General features: G+C 39.2%; 2 protein-coding genes across 10 annotated transcripts in view; both read left to right on the top strand.

The window, feature by feature from the left end:
- SLC35E2B (solute carrier family 35 member E2B) overlaps nt 1-8,631 on the top strand; it is a 29,320-nt gene extending 20,689 nt beyond the window's left edge. Inside the window, exons 8-9 of the mRNA XM_077837313.1 lie at nt 2,289-2,434; nt 3,357-8,631. Coding sequence (XP_077693439.1) covers nt 2,289-2,434; nt 3,357-3,594 — 384 coding nt within the window. The 3' untranslated portion in view covers nt 3,595-8,631. The remainder of the gene's footprint in view (nt 1-2,288; nt 2,435-3,356) is intronic.
- A 4,142-nt stretch (nt 8,632-12,773) lies between these two features.
- LOC144277081 (cyclin-dependent kinase 11B) overlaps nt 12,774-22,784 on the top strand; it is a 38,066-nt gene continuing 28,055 nt past the window's right edge. For 2 of the 9 annotated variants that reach the window (XM_077837625.1, XM_077837623.1), the window contains exons 1-7: nt 12,774-12,857; nt 16,189-16,314; nt 17,100-17,215; nt 17,604-17,731; nt 18,434-18,572; nt 19,153-19,289; nt 22,344-22,466. In XM_077837625.1, the coding sequence (XP_077693751.1) occupies nt 16,204-16,314; nt 17,100-17,215; nt 17,604-17,731; nt 18,434-18,572; nt 19,153-19,289; nt 22,344-22,466 (754 nt within the window). In that variant the 5' untranslated portion in view covers nt 12,774-12,857; nt 16,189-16,203. Of the gene's footprint in view, nt 12,858-16,188; nt 16,315-16,392; nt 16,450-17,099; nt 17,216-17,603; nt 17,732-18,433; nt 18,573-19,134; nt 19,290-22,343; nt 22,467-22,784 lie in introns of all 9 variants that reach the window. The other 7 variants (XM_077837622.1, XM_077837621.1, XM_077837628.1 and 4 more) reach the window with 5 other exon arrangements.

The raw sequence follows: 22,784 nt of genomic DNA, 5'->3' as shown, positions 1-22,784 counted from the left end.
ATGTTGCTGTTTGATTTGTCCAAATGGCTAACTTTCAGTTTTCTTTTCCCCTTCCGTACAATCATGCTGGCATGCATCGCTGTTTACTTGTGGTGTTTAAGCAAGAGATCCAGAAAATATGTTTTAAGAAGCAGTTTCATATAGACATGACATGACAAGTAAACCAGAAAGAGAAAGTTTGTTTCAGGAGTTTAGGGAGCAAGTAATTTAGTCTGAATAAATGCCTCCAAAGGGGCAAGGTGGATGAGGTAATACCCAAAGAGGCAGACACTTGAAGACTTAAAAAATAAATCCTAATGTTTGTAGGCTTCTTGGATAATAGCACTTTGTATTCACATGGTACTTGTAACCTTAATTATAAAAGAAGAAATTGAGGCATAGTAGATACAATTTGTTAGAGGCTGGGTAGAACTGTGTGGTTCCTAGCTCCCATTTCTGTGTTCCAACCATTAAACTGCATTAACCAAATGTAGCAGAAAAAAGTTGACTTAATTAACAGTACATGAAAGTATGATATGCTGTGGTACGATAGTGATAGAATAGCAAAAATAATAATAGATAAACCTGTCCTATTACCTTATGTATGACAACAGAGGAGATAAATGCAATCATAGTTTCAGAGTAACTGCACCCATATTCCCCTCCATGGTCCCTTGAAGGCACTTACTTAAGGTGTCTGGCTCCCTAGCCATCACCTCTCTTGGGGTGGAGACTTGCGTTTCTCTACCCCGTGACTGGGGTTTGAAGGCTGCACAGCTCCCTGCCTTGCACTGTAAGGTCCCCAGCAAGCCAGTCTGCCTACATGTGAGCACCTGTGCTTTGTTTTCTCCCAAACGGCTATGAACAGTGTATTGCCAGCAGCTACAAATTACTTCACGGTTCCTTCTAATCAAGCACATTCATTCTTAAAGCAAAAGCTTTACTGAGAAAACCTATACAAAACAATGGAAGTTCCTATATGCATGCTGAAAACTTATTAAAGGTCACACGTCAGTGTATTGGGGCCCTAAGAGGACAAAGTCCTTCCAACGCTTCAACAAGGGTTGTCCCCCCTCCCCCCTTGGAGAGAAGATCCTGTTTGCTGGATCAGAAAGAAGGCCTTGAGTCATTTTAACTGCAGTCCTTCTTTGCCAGAACCCTTTCTTTGTTTGTTACTTGGTCTCTGGAAAATCCAGTTTGAACCAGCATATGCGTGGATACCAAAGGGTGGTACCCCTCTGGATGTGTTTAAATCCTATGTGAGTCATCTTAATAACCCCCTACTGGTTTTGGTTCCTGGAAGAGCTGTGATAATCCTCCATCATGCAGTAGATCACAATCCTGCATACAATCCCTGGACCACAGTGATATATAAACTTAATATGATATGCTCCACCAAAGATCCTGTAGGCAGTTACAATATCTGTCACAAAAGCAATTATTGTAACCATGCTAGCTAGATTAAAGATGTCTTCAAAAATATCCCCATGTGGTGCTTGCACACATCAGTGTTTAATTCAGAAGATGCATGGTTCTTGGTTCTCTTTAAAATCCTCTTGTGTGATCACCATTTCATATACAAAGGGAGGAAGAGAGCAGCAATAGTGAGAGAACGTATGCCTCTAATTCTGATTACCATAAATTCCTGTGCTAGATGACTACAACAGATTGGCAGACTTTAGGCTCTTTACAGGAATAGAGAGTTCTTCTGCTGAATCACCTGAGATTTTGGTGCTAAAACCTTTCATTAGTAGTGTTATAATAGCTGGTTAAGACCTCAACATGAATTCAGGGTAGATACTGAGAGGGGATGAGTTTGGACACTAACTCAGGGTCAGTGTGCTCTGTTTAGGGTGGGTTACGAACTCATCTCATTGTGAATGGACCAAGTCATCATGACAATCAAATTACATCAACAGTTACAAAATTAAATCTGTCATAATAACTTCACGTGAGGCTAGGTGTCAGGGTTGGTGGAGGGTTAATAGAGAAGCTTTTTGTTGTAACATGTTAATATTCAAAGGAGGAAATATCACACAGGATAAGTGACAAATAATGAAAAGTTCAGATAGATAGGGCTTAGGCTCTCCTTGCTCTCTCCTGCAGAGAAGATAAAACATGAAGGGTATAAACATTCCATCTCCTACTTCTGAAAATTAGATTAAATATTCCTGTCTTTATTTCCAGTATAAAGAAGTGTCTCCCTTAGGCCTAGGAGTAAAATTTAAGTTGCCTAGCATATGTTTGCTTGTAAAAGAAAACAGGACACAGCTAGACTCTTAAAATCCTGTTCCATTCTTTGGCTTTAGGATGTGCCAGTGATTGGGAAAAGTGGAAGGCGTTTCAGTTACAACCAAGATGTCATTGTACTGCTCCTAATAGATGGAGTCTTGTTCCATTTGCAGAGTGTTACAGCATATGCCTTGATGGGAAAGATTTCTCCTGTAACTTTCAGGTAAAATTATAGATTGTGTCAAAATTATTGTTCTTTTCTTCCTTAGACCATCTCATACAGGTAACTGATTGAAAATGCTATATGGTGGAATAAATAAAATAAATTCTATATGTACTCCAGATTAATAAGGATGTTTTCCAAATCCTAAAAGCAAACATAGGGCCAAATCCTTGCACTTTCCTTGTATGAGTAGTAACATTGGTTGCAAAGGGACTACTGCTTTTGTGTGTAAGGAAAACAGGATTTGACCCTTGGCATTATGCTTGTGGGACAGATACTCACAGTTCTTGGCCTCATTTCACATAAATAAGCAACTACATAGGGATACACTTACAAATTGCTGAATGAAGTTTTAGGTATGTGATTCTAATTTTAAAATATTTGCTAATACTGCCAGTTTTCTGGTGGGAATGAGTAGGTAAGTGGATTAGCCAAGGGAGAATTAGTGACATTCTATTGTACGCTTTTCAAAAAATAGCATGTCTCTTACTTGGTGACTTTAATTATTCCCACTAGCTCTCAGTTTAGGGATATTACACAAATGTAATTGCTGATACTTAAAGAATTCCACAGTCACTTTTTTATTTGCCTAAGTAGGAAAAGTGGAATCTGACTTTCTGCAAGATAAAGCACCGAAAGATCCAAGTGTGATTAGAGCATACTGAATATATTGTCAGGTTTCAGAGTAACAGCCGTGTTAGTCTGTCTTTGCAAAAAGAAAAGGAGTACTTGTGGCACCTTAGAGACTAACCAATTTATTTGAGCATGAGCTTTCGTGAGCACTTAAGTGAGCTGTAGCTCACGAAAGCTCATGCTCAAATAAATTGGTTAGTCTCTAAGGTGCCACAAGTACTCTTCTTTTTGAATATATTGTGTGTGTCAAAGCCTTTCAGTCCTTAATATTTGTGTTTTGTTGTTTCAGTGTTGCTAGTACTGTGAAGCATGCGTTGTCAATCTGGCTAAGTATTATTGTGTTTGGTAACAAAATTACAAGCCTCTCAGCCATTGGGACAGTTCTAGTAACAATTGGCGTTTTGCTATATAACAAGGCAAAGCAACATCAGCAAGAAACAATACAAAGCCTGGCAGTGGCAGCCTCACAGAACACAACTGAAGATACCAAGCCACTAATATCCAAGGATTTAAAGCCATATGAGTGATACGGCTCTTAATTCTTCTACCACAACCTGACATAACTCAGAGGAACTCTCTCTTAAATGGACGCTACCCTAGCTGTTGGCAATGCTTGGTTTCTTTGAATTCACAACAGGTGAAAGAATGGACTTCACTGCAGAGAAGGAAAAAAGGAGAAGATCCTATAAGCCCTGGCTTACTAGAAACTGACATGTAGAACAGAAGACCAAGAGTAATCCAATATGGTAAACATTGGCGTCATACTCCTTTCTTGACTCTGCAAATAAATAACAAGACTATACTGGAGATAAAACTTCAGTGTCAGATGGAAAAATAACTTGTGCCCCAGCCCCACCAAAGTAATGTGATAACATGACCCATCCCTGTTTTCTGCATGCTTGCAGTAGGATGAAACTAGTGCGGAGGAAAAAAATGTCTAGTTGCCACTCTTCTTAAACATCCTAGACTGCCTGTGTGCATGGAGAGGATCTGGGAGAAAGCACTTTGAAAGACAAAATCAGTAATTTTTGCTTACACAGCTGTTGGTGTAAATGATGAAAATAGGCAGCTACTCTTGAGTATAAAGCCAGCAAAGAGAATTTGTGCTTTCCTTTGAAATTCTCTAACAACTGGAGCATTGCAGTTTGCCTGGGTACCGACCACATGCATGTTTCTGCAAAAATGAAACACGCACACATGCCTATAAACTAGGAGTCAACACAAATAAGTATAGTTGCTATCAGGCAAAAACCACTGGAAATTTTCAGAAATAAATGAGGCATCAGCATTTCTATAGTAAGTACTGTCTTAATTTTAGAAATACAAAAGTTTCCTTTGCATTGTAATTTATCATAAAATATTTTTGAGGCAAGAGGGGAATGAGTTTGTTTGTTTTAATCTATAGGAGAGCAGTAAAAAAACAATAGACTTCTTGAAATTCGGGGTTACAACTGTCTTTAGCTTTTGTGCTCAAATATTTTAGTATGTCCTGTAACAGTGATAAGTCAGAATGGATAGAGTTTTAACCTTAAATTGAGAATATTCTGACGTCTGTTTCTTTTAAGTTTTTTTTTTTTAATTTTGCATGATATAATGTTAAAAAAAAAATCAGTGCTTTGAGAGAAAGAAGGTAGAAAGCTTCAGCTTCATTTTGATTATTTCACTTTTAAAAAACGCTAAATCTTTCTTCATTGTTGTCAGAATTACAGCATAGGCCTCTCTCTCCATAGGGCAGCCATGGTCATCAATCAAGATTTAGAAATTCCCTACAATAACCGGTGTAGTCCTGGTTTTACCTAATGTTAGTGAAACCCAAATCAGTGCCGTGAAGCACAGTGTATCATGCCATAGGCATGTCTAACTTTTACCAGACAAAAATATAGCAACTTGATCTGTGGTACAGCCAGATTTCACTCTCAAACAAAGTGATGGATTTGCTCACTCATATAGGGCTTTTAATATAAAAGAAATTGCCCCTCCAACTGCAAACAATAAGTGCTTTTCTCCAGTAAACCAAAGCATTAAACTACAAGTAACAAATCCAAACAAGATGCAATCTGGGGATCATGAAGAGTTTGGGCTGTGAAAAATTGGGAATAAAAAACAAAGCTAAGGTGTTATTCTCAAAGTGTTCATCCTTTTTTACTGCCTACACACTAATGTTTGCACTAGCTTTGTGTCTGACCATCTGACATGATCTGGAGAGTGGTCTGTGCTGTAAGGTCAGGGATATTGGGAACACACCGAAACAAAGCTATGCATTGTTTAAAAATCCAGTAGTTAATGTAGAGTGGACGTGCTGCAATATAAAACTGTTTCCTTTTAGCTGTTAGATATAACTTGCAATTGTAGTGGTCTCTTTAGACCTGTTTACTTATTTGGGCAAATCTGCTGCATGTCTAGATCCCTTTAGGGAAATAAAAAGTTAAGCTTGGAGTTCTGTTTGACAAGATGCTAGCTGCAGAAGAGTCTGTCTATATGAAAGAGTCCACCATCTATCCCATAAATAAATTGAGCATAGTCAGTAGAATTTATTGGATACATTCTGCACATAGCCAGTTGGCATATGTTTCCAGCCTGGCACTATTTTTCTCATCTACACAAGGGATAAACAGATCTGTAGCTCCATTTGCCTTGTGACAGCTCAACATCTAGCCAAATCAACTACGTGAATCAGCCAAATTTCTGATGAATGTCATCTAGATGCAAAGTCATAGGTAAAGCTGTGGACTATGTGAGATCAAGCTCATTTTTAAGTTCTGCCCTCCAATAGTTGACTTAGCGTTCTGCCAAGAATTTACAGTCGCAATTTCACTGAGATTTTCAAAGTCCAGTATCACTTCTTGGCTTACATAAAGGTAGATAATTGTCAATAATTGTGCACGGAACCAATATTTTAACTGTCTAGCATATTTTTTATAAAAAGTACACATCTTCCATGAACTGCCATTCTAAGATGTAATATAAGTGGCTTAATGAAAACATTTGATTTTTTTTTAAGCTTGTCCTGATGTAAGTTACCCAATGCATTATTTTCACTGCCAGTTTCTTTTTGATTGCATATGCCTTTTTGTTAAAGAGAAAATATGCGAACTGCATGCAAAGATTGTTTGGATTTGGATTATTACGTGGCTCAACAGTCAGGCCTTTGAGGTCCATTGAACTCCAAGAACAGAGTTCTCTAATGTTTTCTCTTTGGAAAACATGACAGATTTCCTGTTGCCAAAGTGTATAATATGTTTATTTGAAAATCAAAGGGCATATCCTTATTTTGCATGCATGATTTTGCTACATCAGAATAAATATATCGCCTTGGATTTCTGGGATGTCAAAGGGCCTTCAAATAAACCATTGTGTAAATACCTAGCTAATTTGGCAAGGAGAGTGATACTGAAAACCACAGGGTAAACATAAATCACAGTAGGATAGGGCGGGTATTTATTTTAAAATCCCCCTCACCCCTAGTATGGCATACTGATGCTTGACTGACGGGACCAACTGACTTGCAGATATAAGGAAACAGTTCATTATGTACATTAACGATGATGATACTATCCCCAAAACTACATATCTGCCATCTGAAGATGTGGTTAATAAAGCTGCTGTTGGACAATGATTATATATTAATCTCCCCATGGATATAAAATGCTGGGTTAATTGTAATTAGGTTGTGACCATTTCATGTTGAATCCCTCTCTCCCCTTATGACTAAGCAATCCCAGTGTTCTAGTCACCCTGCAATTTGATCTTTCTCTAACTTTCTTATAAAAATCTGAGTAGCATTTGTGGTACAAATGAGTTACTGTGAAGACTCCATTATCGTGCATTGACTCTGCTGCCTGGATTTTAGCACAAGTGACTTACTTAAGCAGTCATAAGGAATAATTTCTTTTTCAAATATGAATCAAAGCTAATATTTTTTGTTTTAAAAATTATAGCTCATGGCCTATTCCTGACTTTTATTCATAGTTTCTCCCCTTTTCTGCAGGTTATTTCCCCTGTGTTTTTGTCTTTTAGTGGGTGTAGGTTAGAGATGTAAATATTGTTTAAAAAGTTAACTGTTTAAACAATTAAAATTACATGGTTTAATCGGTTAACCGATTAAAGGGAGAGGGGCTGGGGTTGATTGGTCGGCCCGGGGCTGGGGCTGAGGTCAGCTGGCTCGGGACTGGGGCTGCTTCAGCCAGCTGGCCTAGGGTTGGGAGTTAACGGTTAGGGTGGGTTAACCAGTAAGACTAATGCTTACTGGTTCACCGTTTAATATTTTATATCCCCAGTGTAGCTGCTTTTAAGTTTCCCCTCATACCAATAGCAAGGGATAGGTGTCTTGAAAATAACTCGGACATTTTCTTTTCTCTTGTTCTCTTTCCAGCCACTGCAGATCTCTATAATCACTCTTGTGTTTGTCTTAAGGACTGAAAGTGCTCCTAAGCCCAGTTTTTGCACAGTCCAACATGATGCCTCAGAACTGGGGTGAATGTTTAGCTTTTAAGCCACTTCTTGAAAGCTGAACACTTCATGCCTATTTAAGCAGCATTTTACTAATTTAATGGAGCTTCCCAAACCACATTTTGCTAGTCACATTAGTAACCCTATCTAAGAAAATATGACTTGAACTACCCCAGTTGGGCAGCTCCTCTTCTAACTGTTTTTAGGAGAGAATCTAATCACATCTTCTCTATCCTGTCGGTAAGGGATGGAGAAGAGAAGGAGGAGCAGGACACCAGAAATGGTCATCAGTATCCACTTGGAGAGAATTTCAGCTCCTGAACTGCAATAAAGCAAGGCTTCCTGGAAGCCTCAGAAAGCTGCCATGGTTCAGCACCCTCAGAGCCAAGTTTTTGCTAACTAGTCATTGATCAGAAGAAAGAATCAGTGAATTGCTGTTTCAGTGCAGGCAAACGGTTCTAAATGAAGATTTAAATAAGTATGTTACAGAAGAGAGGAATTTATCAAGTGGGTAATAGTAGGGTGACCAGATAGCAAGTGAGAAAAATCGGGACCCCTTTTTTCCCCGGGGGAACGAGATAGTTGTATGTAAGACAGAGCCCCTAATATCAGGATGGTCCCAATAATATGAGGATCTCTGGTCACCCTAGATAAGGGTATTGGCTCACTGTTCAGCAGTCCTTTAAATGGAAGATATTTTAGTGTCTGAGAAACTTGAAAACACAGTAACTCTAATTGCTGCTTCTATGTCAGGGCCAAACCTTTATGTATTTGATACCAAACTACGAATGTTGGACTGAAATACATGATACATATTATTTTGTAGGTATTTTGTATAGTCACAATTCCAGTGTTTATGTAAGGTAGGACATTTGAGTACTTTATAAAAAAAAATAAAATCCCTCATGCATAATCAATTAAATATAACTGTTAATTCTGTTTGTAATAAATATCTGATCCTGTGAATACCAGTCGTGATTGTTCCTGTGTATGATGCAAACAGACATGATTAAACATCCTCGTTTTTTACTTATTCTTGAAAAGAAGAAAATTAATGTATAATGTTTTTATTCATTATTTCTTCTAAGAAAAAAATAAAAAATTCCATCATGTAAGTTTCCATCTGTGAATGTGGTTATTTAAATATATATGAAAACTTTCTTCAGTGATCAGTGACTGTACCTTAGTAATGAAGCCGAAACTCCCAAACCCCAGGCATACTGGGGATGATGAGGAAACAAACCAGCCTTTTTCTATTAGACAATGTAAATCTCTTTCTGGGGAAAGTGGGGAGCAGCGTATTGTGGTGAGTAGAGCAGCTAACAAGTCAGGACTTTTTTAGAGTATGTCTACAAAGGGATTAAAAAAAAAACCCCATGGTGGCCCGGTCAGCTATTTCTGACTCACAGGGCTTGCTTGGGCTTTGGGGCTGAAAAATTGCTTTGTAAACGTTCAGGTTCGTTTGGGCTGGATCCCGAACTCTAGGATCTGCAAGGGTTGATGGTCCCAGAGCTTAGGCTGGAGTCCGAGCCAAAATGTCTACACAGCAATTTTTAACCTCACTGCCCGAGCCCCGTCAGCCCAAGTCAGCTGACCTGGGCCAACTGCAGCCATGCTGCAGGTCTTTTATCCCTGTGTAGTCATATCCTTAGATTCTAAATGCTGTCTCTAGGAGTGGAGTGTGGTCTAAACATTAGAGTCTGGGACTGGGGATTATGCCATCTGAATTGCAGTCTCATTTCTGCTAGTAAACTGCCTTGAGACCTTTGGCAAGTTGCTTAATCACCCTAGCAATTTTGCCCATCTGCAAAATAAGATTCATACATTTGTATCTCATTGGGGTGAGAGTTTGTGAGGTTTAATGTTTCAACAACCCTTCTGTTTGACAGTGCTAATTTTTGTTATAATTATATAATTAAACTGAATTCCACTTTGATTGGTTTTTGTCATCTAATTTCTTAATCTGCTATAACCATATATGGCTTTCTTCATCTGCTGTTTGTTCTTCACAGTGCCTGTTTTCAAGGTCTAGGCACCATTATGTCAGAATTTGTAATGCTTGTTCTTTCAATGTGCTGCCTCCTAGTGTGCATTCATTCCTTGATCTTTTCATGGTCTGTGTGGATATAAATCTCCTCGCTGTATTTTCCACTGAATGCATCCGATGAAGTGAGCTGTAGCTCACGAAAGCTTATGCTCAAATAAATTGGTTAGTCTCTAAGGTGCCACTAGTTCTCCTTTTCTTTTTGCGAATACAGACTAACACGGCTGCTACTCTGAAACCTGTCCTTGATCTATGACATTTATTGCTTTACTTCAGAGCTTTTGGGTTACTTGGGTGTCTTGATTTTGTTAATTTAATGTCTTTCTAACAGTGATGCTTTAGCTCATCAAAAGTTGCTCTAGCTCAACAGAAATTAGGGCTTAATGCAAGCAATTCTTGGTTAAATTTCTGTGCCTTTTTTTCATGCCAGAAGTCAGACTAGATAATCATAATGGTACCTTCTGGTCTTAAAATCTAAAAATCTTTAATGTTGATAAAAGATGGTAGCATGATAGCTCTGAAACCTGAAGTTGTCCTATTTATGGACAGAATATGTGCAATAAAAGCTGAACCAGACAGAGGCACTCTAATGTCAGAATGATGACCCATATTATAACGAACGTATCAGTATACCTGTCCTGACTTCTCTTGACACTTGCAGTGAGACTCCCAGTTGTGGTGTTTTTTTCACTGTGGGGACACACAGTTTCCTGTAAATTTCCAATCCAGAATAAACAGGTAAGGCATCTGGTGTGGATTTAGCTGGTAAACTGGAGGTAATTAGTACCTCCTAGTTCATTACAGAACCACAAGGAAAAATTTTGGCTTAAGTTGTTAAATAAAAATTAAATATTTTATATGAGAAATTTATTTTAATAGAGGTTATTGAAAATAAGCAAAATTTAGTTTTATGGGGACTTTACCCTTAATTTCTACTACGGCTGCCGATTAATCAGTTAACTCTCATGATTAACTTAAAAAAAATTAATAGCGATTAATCGCAGTTTTAATTGCACTGTTAAACCGTAGAATACCAATTGAAATTTATTATATATTTTGGATGTTCTTCTATATTTCATATAGTATTCTGTGTTGTAATTGAAATCAAAGTGTATGTTGTTTTTGATTACAAATATTTGCACTGTAAAAATGATAAACAAAAGAAATAGTATTTTTCAGTTCACCTCCTACAAGTGCTGTAGCGCAATCTTTATTGTGACAGTTCAATTTACAAATGTAGATTTTTTTGTGTGTGTGTGTTACATAGCTGCACTCCAAAACAAAACAATGTAAAACTTCAGAGCCTACACATCCACACAGGCCTACTTCTTGTTCAGCCAATCATTAAGACAGACAAGTTTGTTTACATTTACGGGAGATAATGCTGTCCACTTCTTAATTACAATATCACCTGAAAGTGAGAACAGGCATGGCACTTTTGTAGCAGGCAGTGCCAGATATTTGTGCCAGATACGCTAAACATTCGTTGGCTCCTTCATTCTTTGGCCACCATTCCAGAGGATATGCTTCCATGCTGATGACGCTCATTTAAAAAAAAAATGTGTTAATTAAATTTGTGACTGAACTCCTTGAGGGAGAATTATATGTCCCCTGTTCTGTTTTACCCACATTCTGCCATATATATCATGTTATAGCAGTTTGGGATGATGACCCAGCACATGTTCACTTTAAGAACACTTTCACTACAGATTTGACAAAGCGCAAAGAAGGTACCAATGTGAGATTTCTAAAGATAGCTACAGCACTCAACCTAAGGTTTAAGAATCTGAAGTGCCTTCCAAAATCTGAGAGGGACGATGTATGGAGCATGCTTTCAGAAGTCTTAAAAGAGCAACACTCCAAAGTGGAAAGTACAGAACTTGAACCACCAAAAAAGAAAATCAGCCTTCTGCTGGTGATAATGAAAATGAACATGCATCAGTCTGCAGTGCTTTGGATTGTTATCAAGCAGAACCCGTCATCAGCATGGATGTATGTCCCCTGGAATGATGGTTAAAGCATGAAGGGACATATGACTCTCTAGCGCATCTGGCATGTAAATATCTTGCAACACTGGCTACAACAGTGCTTTGAGAACCCCCATTCTCACTTTCATGTGATGTGAACAAGAATCAGGCAGCATTATCTTCTGCAAATGTAAACAAACTTGTTTGAGTAATTGGCTGAACAAGAAGTAGGACTGAGTGGACTTGTAGGCTCTAAAATTTTAGTTTATTTTTGAATGCTGTTTTTTTTTGTACTTCAACCTTCCTGATAAAGAGATTGCACTACAGTACTGGGTAATTGAAAAAATACTATTTCTTTTGCTTTTAAACAGTGCAAATTCTTGTAATCAAAAATCAAATGAGGACTGTACACGTTGTAGTCTGTGTTGTAATTGAAATCAATATATTTGAAAATGTAGAAAACATCAAAAAATTTAAATAAAGGATATTCTATTCTTAACAGTCCGATTAATTGTGATTAATTTTTTTAATTGCTTGACAGCCCTAATTTCTACTTCTAATATTCAAAACAAATAACTGTGAAATATAAACTGTAGTGTCAGTTTTTTATTCTTATTTTGCAAATGCAATCGAAGAATTTAATGAACTAAAACGTAAGGAGATAGAATTCAGAACGAGATTTGCAGGCTGAGGGAGGTGGCTGAGAAGTGGCCCCGGGAACTAGCAAGCCCCATGGACCGTTTAATCATTTTCACGACAATAGCAGGATCTGCAAAGAACTCATTAGTGGCACTGCAAGAAGGGAGGCTGAATGGCTAGTGCTTATAAAATAGAGGACAGGGCTGCCGCACTGGTGTTGTCTTTTCCTCGCCCTGCAGGGCCCCAGTCGAGACTCCATGCCTCAGTTTCCCCACTTGGAAGAGCGGGATAACGCGCCTCTTTCCCCAGGGGGGTGAGACTGAACAGCGGCACTGCGCGCAGCTGCCAAGTGCTCGTAACCAACAGGACCGTGCCTCCTTGAGGGGCCGGGCCCCGGGAGTCCGCACGTAGCCCCTTTGGTCTCCGGGCCCGGTAGGCTCCGCGGCAGCCGTCTCACGCGTAGGCATCGCTCACCCCGCCGGGCCTAGGGGCTGCTGGGCCGCCGCGCACCGCCGCCCCCCCCCCCAGTTGGCCGCATGCGCGCAGCCTAGGCCGATGGCCGGGCCAACTGCACCGCGGTCACGTCAGTACGTCATCAGGATGCGCTGGGGAGCGGAAGTGACGCGTTTGTTCCGCGCTGGCTGGCGCTGCAGCCTCTCTCCTTAGTCTCCGGCGGCGGGCGGTGCTGGCGGTGAGTGTGGTGCTAGTCGCTTCCCCCGTGTGGGCCCTGTGTTAGTAGCGGGGCTCGCCCTGGGGCGGGGGGCCCGGAGGGGAGGAGGCGGCTGGGTGTCGGGCGCCCAGGGACTGGTGTGCGGAGGGGGAGCCTGTGGGGACAAGGGAGTCTTGGGGGCTCACGCCGGGGGTCTTAATGTTGGGGTGCCTGAGGGGCGAGGGGACCAGTGAGAGGCGAGGACCAGTAGAGGGGCGAGGTAGCGATTGGGGACCGGTTAAAGGGGTGAGGCTGGATGGGAGCGGTGAGGTAGAGGAGCTTAGGGAACTGGTGTGGGGGGCGGGGGTGAGCCGGCGAGTGAGACTGTTGGGAGCATGAGGTGACAGACTGAGAGTGCTGTGTGGTGGGGTAAATCCGCACAGGAGCGTGGGGAGAGACGGGGGACCCTGGTGTTGCACTCAGAATTCGTCAAACCATGTCCCTCTGCATTAGGTTTCAGAGTAACAGCCGTGTTAGTCTGTATTCGCAAAAAGTAAAGGAGTGCTTGTGGCACCTTAGAGACTAACCAATTTATTTGAGCATGAGCTTTCGTGAGCCACAGCTCACTTCATCAGATGCATACCGTGGAAACTGTAGCAGACTTTATATATACACAGAGAATATGTAACAATACCTCCTCCCACCCCTCTGTCCTGCTGGTAATAGCTTATCTAAAGTAATCGTCAGGTTAGGCCATTTCCAGCAGAAATCCAGGTTTTCTCACCCTCCAACCTGGATTTGTGCTGGAAATGGCCTAACCTGACGATTACTTTAGATAAGCTATTACCAGCAGGACAGTGGGGTGGGAGGAGGTATTGTTTCATATTCTCTGTGTATATGTAAAGTCTGCTGCAGTTTCCACGGTATGCATCTGATGAAGTGAGCTGTGGCTCACGAAAGCTCATGCTCAAATAAATTGGTTAGTCTCTAAGGTGCCACAAGTACTCCTTTACCCTCTGCATTAGGAAATTACTTGGGAAGTCCCCAGATGCCTCCAGGAAGGGGTATCTGAAACGTCGCTGTTGGTTGACTTGTGGGTCTTAGTCCTCACTGATAGGGAATCTAGGGTCCAGCAGAACGTAATAAGACACACCTGGGAGTATCCTGCCACTGAAGAAGTTAGGCCAAGAGGATTTAGAAGGCAATAGGGCTTGCATTGCCTACACATTGTTGCTTTTTGTATGTGAATTTAGTATGCTACACATAGATCATAGTGAGGCACTCTTAACACATAGTATAAAATCATTGTTTTCAAGAGGGAGGCAACAAATGGCAGGAGGGCAGCATGCATGGAAGGCCAAGTACTGAGGCTTTATTTATAGGGGAAAGTCTTTTGGTATAACCTAAGGTGTGAATATAAATCAATATAATTGTATGTCTGTGACCTCCCTTGTGGACATGCTTATTCCAGCTTCTTTGGTATAGCTTAAACTTCTTCCTCGGTGACAAACTAAACCAAAACAGACACTCTTATATCGAAATAGGAGGGTTCATGTGGAGGAACAGGTGTGTTACAACCAGTAACATTTTCCTATGTAGGCAAGGCCTCAAGCAGCTCAGCCCACAAGAGAATCATAGCATGAAGTGATTGTAATGTTGTTTCCACTACACACAAAGGAGGAAAAGATTGTCCTTGTTCCTTACCACCTCCCACAGTCATTATATACAGTATAAGTCATTTCTGTCCAGGCAACCTGCAGAGACCCATCCTCTTTCTTTTTCTTGGAAGCCCTTGCTGCCTTACTTCAAAAATGACCCACATTTGAAAAGTATTTGAATATAATACAGTTTAATAAACAACATGCTAAACGAGGATGTCTTCATTCATTCGTCAGAGAGAGTCTCTTTTTTTTTTTTTATCTGTGACCCATTCGGATTAATTGTGGGTCAGATATATACCAGGATTTCTAACAAGGGCTGTTTGAAGAGGCAGAAAATATTTTGACATTTTCTAGCTTCATCTGGCCCATTTTCACTCACCCCACTTGGGGGAAAAAAATATTTTGTGCATATACTATGGTGACAGACATGGATGCGAAAATGTGCACAGCTTTGAAAGAAATTCCCAAAAGGCTCACTTCTGAATTTTTGTGACTATTTCAGCCACTTCTACTAGTGGGACTTTACATGTGAAACTAGCTTCTACCCATGTGTGCCTCTGAAAATTGAAATACAGATTTGAAAACTATGTAAAGGTGTGTTTGTACTGTGATTGAATCATTTTTAAAGTAAGTCATGTTTAGCTGAAGACGACCTGCCAAGAGGATTTGACCATGCTTATAAAATGTTTTTTTTTTTTTAAATTTGTACTGTGATTGCTGTCCTTACTAACTACTTTAGTACATTTCAAAAGTTGTGATACAGACAGGATCTTGTTCACTTTGTAACTGAGGCTTAGTATATGCAGCAAATGAGAATAGTATGAAGTAGGAATAAAAACAGGTTGAAAAGGGCCAAGATTTGTTGCTACTATTAGATGGCCATTATGTTACCTAAATGAAATTGATTAGTGGGTCTTAGTCCAGCTCTTGGTATGTGCCCACTGCTAGTACTGACATATTTGTTGATAGTCTTAGCAAAGAGGCTGAGCATTTAATGGGACTGAAGAGACAGAATTATCCTTTTAATTAAAGGATATGGTTTCTGGTCAAGCCCAAGGTATGTAATTGAGGGATAGCCTTCCTATGTCTGTAATGTTGGATTAATAGAAAACTAGGATTATCAGTCTAGCCTTCTTGACTACCATCAAATTAATTTTGAAAAAAGCAGAAAGAGCGGAGTTTTTTGCCAAACGAAAATGTGGTATATGAACTGCAGTGGAAGGACTGTGTGCTGGTGACAGAGCAGTAGCAGCTTGAGGACAGATGGGGCTCAAATCCTTCATAAATAATTGTGCAACCACAGAAAATTACCTTTTCCCACATCCTCACAGTGCTAAAGTAATAAGTCATAAGACTAGTACATTTAGGTGTCTTTGGATCATCATGACTGGCAAAATATGAGGCACTATTGCAGAAGTTGCACTGATTTAACTTAAGTTGGTCTTTAAACCAATTTAATTAAACTGTTGCACAAACAGTGTGAATACTCTGATTTGAAACCAAGCTTATTTTGGTATAGCTTAAGTCAAATGCTAACTGACTTCCCTTTACATAAGGTTCCGTGAAACTTGGCACATCATATCATTTTTAAATGTTTATTTGTATATCAAAAGTTCCTTTAAAACTTACCTAAAACATTGATATATGCAATGCTATTGGTTACATTATATTTCAAATATATCTACCTCCATTAATGTGGTGTTCTGTTTCAGTTTGTTCTGACTCAAATGGGTGATGAAAAGGACTCTTGGAAAGTGAAAACTTTAGATGAAATTCTTCAGGAAAAAAAACGAAGGAAGGAGCAAGAAGAGAAGGCAGAGATAAAACGCATTAAAAATGTAAGCTGTCTCTTTGTAAAGAAATAGTTCTAATTAAAGTGAGGAGGTTTAATTTTTTTCCCCTCATTTTTCCATTAGAACAAGGCTTCCTCTATCACTATCAATGAAGTTCTTTTGTACTTCCATATTTAACAGGTGAGCACTATCTCTCAGTGTCAAAGCTTACCAAAATGTTGTGCTTTGTTAAAACCTGATTGGTAACATACTAGATCTTTTACTTTGCTTCACAGTTGTTGAAAAGTCTGTCTGAGAAATCAGCCTGGTTAATTGGAAGTGTTCGTTGCAGTATAATTAGACTATTTTGGCCTTTTTGAAATTTTATAGTGCTCCTGTTTTTAAACCTGTTCCTGACTGCAGCAGAAAAAATGTTGGACCCATTTTGTCAAATGATTAAATTTTTTTTGGCCCTAAATAACTTTTGCTTATTCTAATCCAAAAGGGTTGTTACAGGTGTCATTACCACTTGTTTGTAGTATTTGTTGAAAGATTTTGTCTTTAAAAAACTACCATAAATTAGCAAAGTCTTTGAGTTTTTGCAGGTTAGTTTTACTTAAGTGGACTGAATTTATATTGTTTCAGATATTACAACGTATTAACTACATTTGACTGCGTGACAGCTATAATTAAAATCTGTACATAAACCACTGATTTGTGTTGAGTATCCTATAGATCATTTCGCTTTACTGCCAGCAGCGGAGTTAAACATCAGTTTAAAAAAATACAGCTCACTGCAAGAGAAATTAACTGCAATTTGTTTTTATCCTTCCTTCCCCCTTCCACCATAGTCTGATGATCGGGATTCAAAGCGGGATTCCCTTGAAGAGGGGGAGCTGAGAGATCACCGTATGGAGATAACAATCAGGAATTCACCTTACAGGAGAGAAGATTCTATGGAAGATAGGTAAGAATAGAGGAAGAAAATGCTTCTGGATGTGGACATTGCCTTAAAAGCAATAAAATCTAAATGTTCTCTGTGTGTTGTGGTTAAAGCAGGTTTGCTGGGGTTTTTTTGATACTTACCCTGAGTCACTGAGATTCTTATATCTTAGTTTACCCATCTATTAAAAACAATTTAATAATACCTACCTCCCTCACAAGAGGTTGTGAGGGATTAGTAATATTGGTAGCATGCTCCAAACTCCTCAGATGAAAGGTGCTATTGAAGTGCTAAATATTGTTAGATTAAATACTTATTCCTTCTCACAAAGAGTGGAAAAGGAGCAACAATTCATACTTATTATAAATTACCTATTACTTTCCTGTGCTTATTCATATAAATTGCATTTTAGAGGAGAGGAGGATGATTCCTTGGCTATCAAACCACCACAGCAGATGTCACGGAAGGAAAAAGCACATCACAGGAAAGATGAGAAGAGGAAAGAGAAACGTAGACATCGTAGTCATTCAGCAGAAGGAGGTATTGTAGCTGTTATTATTTAACATTTATATTGCGCTAGCTCTTTGAGGTCAAGTTGACTGGGGCGCATTGTGTAAGGCACCGTACAGCCATAGTAAATGTCAGTTGCTTGCCCCAAAGAGTTAGAGAAGACATAACAGGTGGATAGATTAGGGAGCCGGGGTGGAGGAAATGGAGTAAAAAATTCTGAAAAAGAAATGTGAAATTCATAGGAATTCTTGCTTAATAGTTTTGTCTGACTCCTTCATTTCTTCTGTTAAGCGGTTCGTGTGCGTATGTTTGGTTCCCCACTCACCACTTTTCGACAGGGACCTTTAGTCTGATCCTGCTGCCTTTGAAGTCCATGTTAAAACTTCCAAGGACTCCAGCGGTGCAGGATTGAGCCCTTTGTCTTTATACCTATCCGTCAAGCTCCTAAAATGCTGTAGCTGTAAAGTCATACATAATAATAAACCTTGCTTTCCTGTTATTGGTCAACTTTATATTTTTAACATTGAGTATGGTACATGCAAGTTTTTATTATCATTTAATTTTATTTACAACACAGTCCTAGGTCAGGATTTTGCTAGTACATACTAAGACCAGAACAACAAAGCCCATGAAATTAGTGCTTTACTCTACCCTGGTTTGTTCTTTTGATTTTGAAGAATAGGAACATCTTGACTATAACAATCCAGCATTTATTTTTATCTTTATTATTAGGGAAGCATGCCAGGGTAAAAGAGAAGGAACGTGAGCATGAACGTAGGAAAAGACATCGAGAAGAGCAGGATAAGGCTCGACGTGAATGGGAAAGGCAGAAGAGGAGGGAAATGGCTAGGGAGCATTCCAGGAGGGAGAGGTAAAAAAACAAACCTTACTCTGCAACACCCAAAGAAATTCAATTAGATTAAAATTTAGTGCAATCTGATGACAGTGCCATTACCCCCATGAACATGCGGTGTAATAAGAGGCTGGGATCTCACCTGCATATAAGCACTTTTTGAAGTGATTTCATTACCGGATATCTTTCTAACACTAAAGACTCTGTTTGCTGCTATTGTGCCGTAATAATTGGTGAACAAGTCAGTTCTGTAGAATACAGTGGGCTTCCAAGGCTCATTTTAAAAAATCAGCTTTTTAAGCCTGCTTATTTTTTATTTAAATTCCGACAGACTGCAGAACCTTATTTTAAGTTGGTCCCAACACTCTGTGCCAACTGATAAAGAAAGGCAGACTAGAGCAAATCTGTTATAAAAGATTAATGTCTGCCTCTGTAAAGGGCTGCTTGGGCAAATGCACAGTGATATCACAATTTTGTTGCTAGTTGGCACTGAAATTGAATAATTTAGTAGTCTATTATTGCAATAGTAACAGCTTTAGATTACAAAAACAAAAGCCCAGACTTCACTTATATAAAATAGGCAAATGAATGTTTCCAGGGATCGTCTAGAGCAGCTTGAGCGAAAACGAGAACGGGAGAGAAAAATGCGAGAGCAACAAAAAGAGCAAAGGGAACTAAAAGAACGGGAAAGGCGAGCTGAAGAAAGGCGCAAGGAACGGGAGGCCAGACGAGAAGGTAACTAGCTCAGTGTAAACAGTATAAGGGGGTGTGTTAAATGGAACAACAGTGGAATTTAGATAAAACAAACATCTTTTATATAGGCCATTGCCAGGGTTTTATTTAAAAAGAGACAGAGAGAGTCTGGCTTCTTTATTAGTCATGGACAAGAGGACAAAATCGCACAGGGGGATAAAGAATGCAAAGTCTTTGAGCTTGTATAGCTTGTTCTGTACTGTGGAACTCAGACCTATTGGTATTGAAGCAGGTCATTAGTCAGTTTTCAGTAGACATGGTATCCTTTGCTTACCTTTTCTTTATTTACGTACAAGATAAACGTTTTATTGGTCACTGATTTCCACTTACAGTGTTCAAACTGGACCTGAAATGTTTCCAGTTTGCAGAATATTTTACGTCCCTTGCATCATACATTTAGGTGACAATTGATTAAAATGAGGGATTTTTGATGTTTGTGTGTTTTTGATTTGTGCCTAGATCGAGGCACCAGAGAAAATAAGGACACTCCCCATTTGTGTTTTATCTAGGATGCCAGTATTACCTTTAATTATGACTCTTGTTTTGTAATCAGTTCTCATGCTGTTAGTCTCTCATTTGCACTTTGTACTAAGCTGAGGGGGACTGTAGCCGTTTAAGAACTTGAGGAAATTAAACATGGTATAGAACTTTCTGTTGCCAATGTGAGAGAGAATGGCTAGCTTAGCATGCACACAAACATTGCAGCATTGTTAACTGTATAGAGTAAGCATTTTAATAGAGGTTTGCATTTTAATAGGTTTTCCAATGTCCCTTTATTTGGTGCTTCTGAAAGTGAGATTAGAACCAGGAAAATTGCAGGGAAACGTTATGCAAGTGTCCCTTACATGCATCTTTGCCACTGCATCTCAGTCCTCAGCTGCAGCACCCTTGCTATTTCAGTCCTGGACCTTAGGCTGACTGCCATGTATGCCAAATTGTGTGGTAGCTGTATGATGAGAGGCATTGTGGTATAGTGGATAGAGCACTAGACCGGAATTTGAGGGAACCTGGATTCTGTTCCTAGGTCTGCTACTAGCTGATCTTGCAAAAGGTCACTTCATCTCTATACCTCAGTTTCCGCACCTGGAAAATGGGGATAATGACATTTACCTGCTTTGACTTCTGCATGCTTCAGATATACTTAAAAGGGTATTGTCAGGTACTTTCTCTCTTTAGGTTTATATACTGTGCCCATCACTGGGATACCGGAGAGTCTTCGAATTAATAGAAATGTTTTTGAGATTTTGAAAAAAAAAACAAAAAAATTTATTTAAGCATTCCCTTAAACTTCATGAGAACTAGTAAATGAAATTTACTATATACAAATTAGTCTAGCTTAAATGTTTACATTGAATAAAATACAGAAAGCAAACACTAAATAATAAATAGTTAATTCAATTTTGCAAAATATTTCAATTTCAATAATATAAGGCGCTCTAGTAACTAGAAGTTAGGAATTGCCTAGACAGTATGACGACTGTGGCATTAAAATGCCTATATAGATTCCACTATGGTGGTCAAAGATTGATCTACCTAAAGCCATCTCTCGAGAGGTTGCAATTGTTGCACTGTACTTTTTATGTTTCTTATTTCAGAGTAACAGCCATGTTAGTCTGTATTCGCAAAAAGAAAAGGAGTACTTGTGGCACCTTAGAGACTAACCAATTTATTTGAGCATGAGTTTTCGTGAGCTACAGCTCACTTCATCGGATGCATACCGTGGAAACTGCAACAGACTTTATATACACACAGAGAACGTGATCTTTGTGTGTATATAAAGTCTGCTGCAGTTTCCACGGTATGCATCCGATGAAGTGAGCTGTAGCTCACGAAAGCTCATGCTCAAATAATTTGGTTAGTCTCTAAGGTGCCACAAGTACTCCTTTTCTTTATGTTTCTTATGAGGCTTCCCTATGAAGTAATATATTAAATTTATGTGGCACCTTCTGTCCCCAGTCCACACACTGTTTATAAAACTTAAACAATGCACAAGGGTCACGTCATCCACCTCTGAAACATAGCCACCACTAGGGTGAAATGTGGCAGCTTTTGAACAGCTCAGAGCAATTCAGGACATGAAGTGAAGAGGATATTCATAGTCACTTGAAACTTCAGGGGGAATGTGTACAGGAAGAATGTAGTTACAGAAAGGAGTTTGGCCAAATCAATGGAAAAACGAGTTATAAGAATGTGGGAATCGACATATAAACCTTTTTACCAAAAGGTGAAAAAAATAGTATAGTTGTGCAAATATTGGTGTATGAATGTTGTAGAAAGGAAATGGAAGGGAAAATACTCTGTATCTTTCATTACTCTCTTTGGAAGACTATTCCATAGTCCTGTAGGTCTCACTTTCTGAAATTTTTTCCAAATATTTGGCCTAAAATATTTCTTAATTTCATCCCTTTTACTCTTTACTTGTACTCTCTTTCATCATGCTAAACAATTCCTTTCTCTTCTTGATATTTACACCTTTTGAGTATTCATTGACAATTATCGAGTCTTCCAACTTAGTCATTGCTTAGCCATTTTCACCTTATTTAGTGTTTGATGTTTCCTCCTGAATCAATCCCTCCTGCCTCTTAACTTTTTAATTCTTTTCTGCACCTCCCTCAGTTTGTCTACTTTGTTGTGGTAATGAGCGCTCTGAAATGAATGCAGTATTGCAGATGTGGTCTCGGAGAGTGGTAAAGAGAGGGATTCTCACCTCCTGCCCCTAAGTTATGATGCCTCAGTAGATGTAGCCCACATATGTATTATTATTATTATTTTTTTTTTTTTTACTGCTACATTCCATTTTAGAAGGGCACAGTGAGTCCTTATCCAGATCATAAGCTATCACCAAAGTCTCTCTCTTTTTTCTTTTTCTTTTCTTTTTTTTTTTTTTTTTTGGGAGGTGCAGTTAGGGTTCTTTTCCTTTTAAAAAAGAAACAAAAATTGAGCCTGAGACAGCTTGCCATGGAAGAGGAGAACCTTTGTAATTAGGAGCAGGAAAATGTAACGCCTTTTGGGTTTCTGTTTTTGTTTCTTCACTAGTTTCTGCACATCATAGAACAGTGAGGGAAGATTATGGAGACAAAGTAAAAATAAGAACCTGGAGTCGCAGCCCATTACGACAGCAAAGAGAGAAGCTTGAGCAAGGAGATGGCAGGAAGCCAGGTAGTGTTTGCACTTGGTAATATGCCATTGCATGACCGTCAAAAGGACTTGCTGGGGGAAAAGGATGGGGGAAGCTTTATTTTGTCTGCTAGAAGGAATTCCATGATACTTTCTTGAAAGTATCATTCAGTTTGAGGGACAAATGGTGGCATGGTACCAAAGTATGGATGAGGAATGGCAAATAAACTATTATCTGGATGATTTGCTGATGTTTGCAGGGACCCCATATAATATGCTGTTAAACTCAATCATTCTTTCCTTTTTAGTAATAACAAGTCTTGAGAAATGCTCACTAATTTCACTAAACATTTATTATGC

Source organism: Eretmochelys imbricata, chromosome 18 (assembly GCF_965152235.1).
Source record: "Eretmochelys imbricata isolate rEreImb1 chromosome 18, rEreImb1.hap1, whole genome shotgun sequence".
NCBI lineage: Eukaryota > Metazoa > Chordata > Testudines > Cheloniidae > Eretmochelys > Eretmochelys imbricata.
This window is presented reverse-complemented; position numbering and strand designations above follow the sequence as displayed.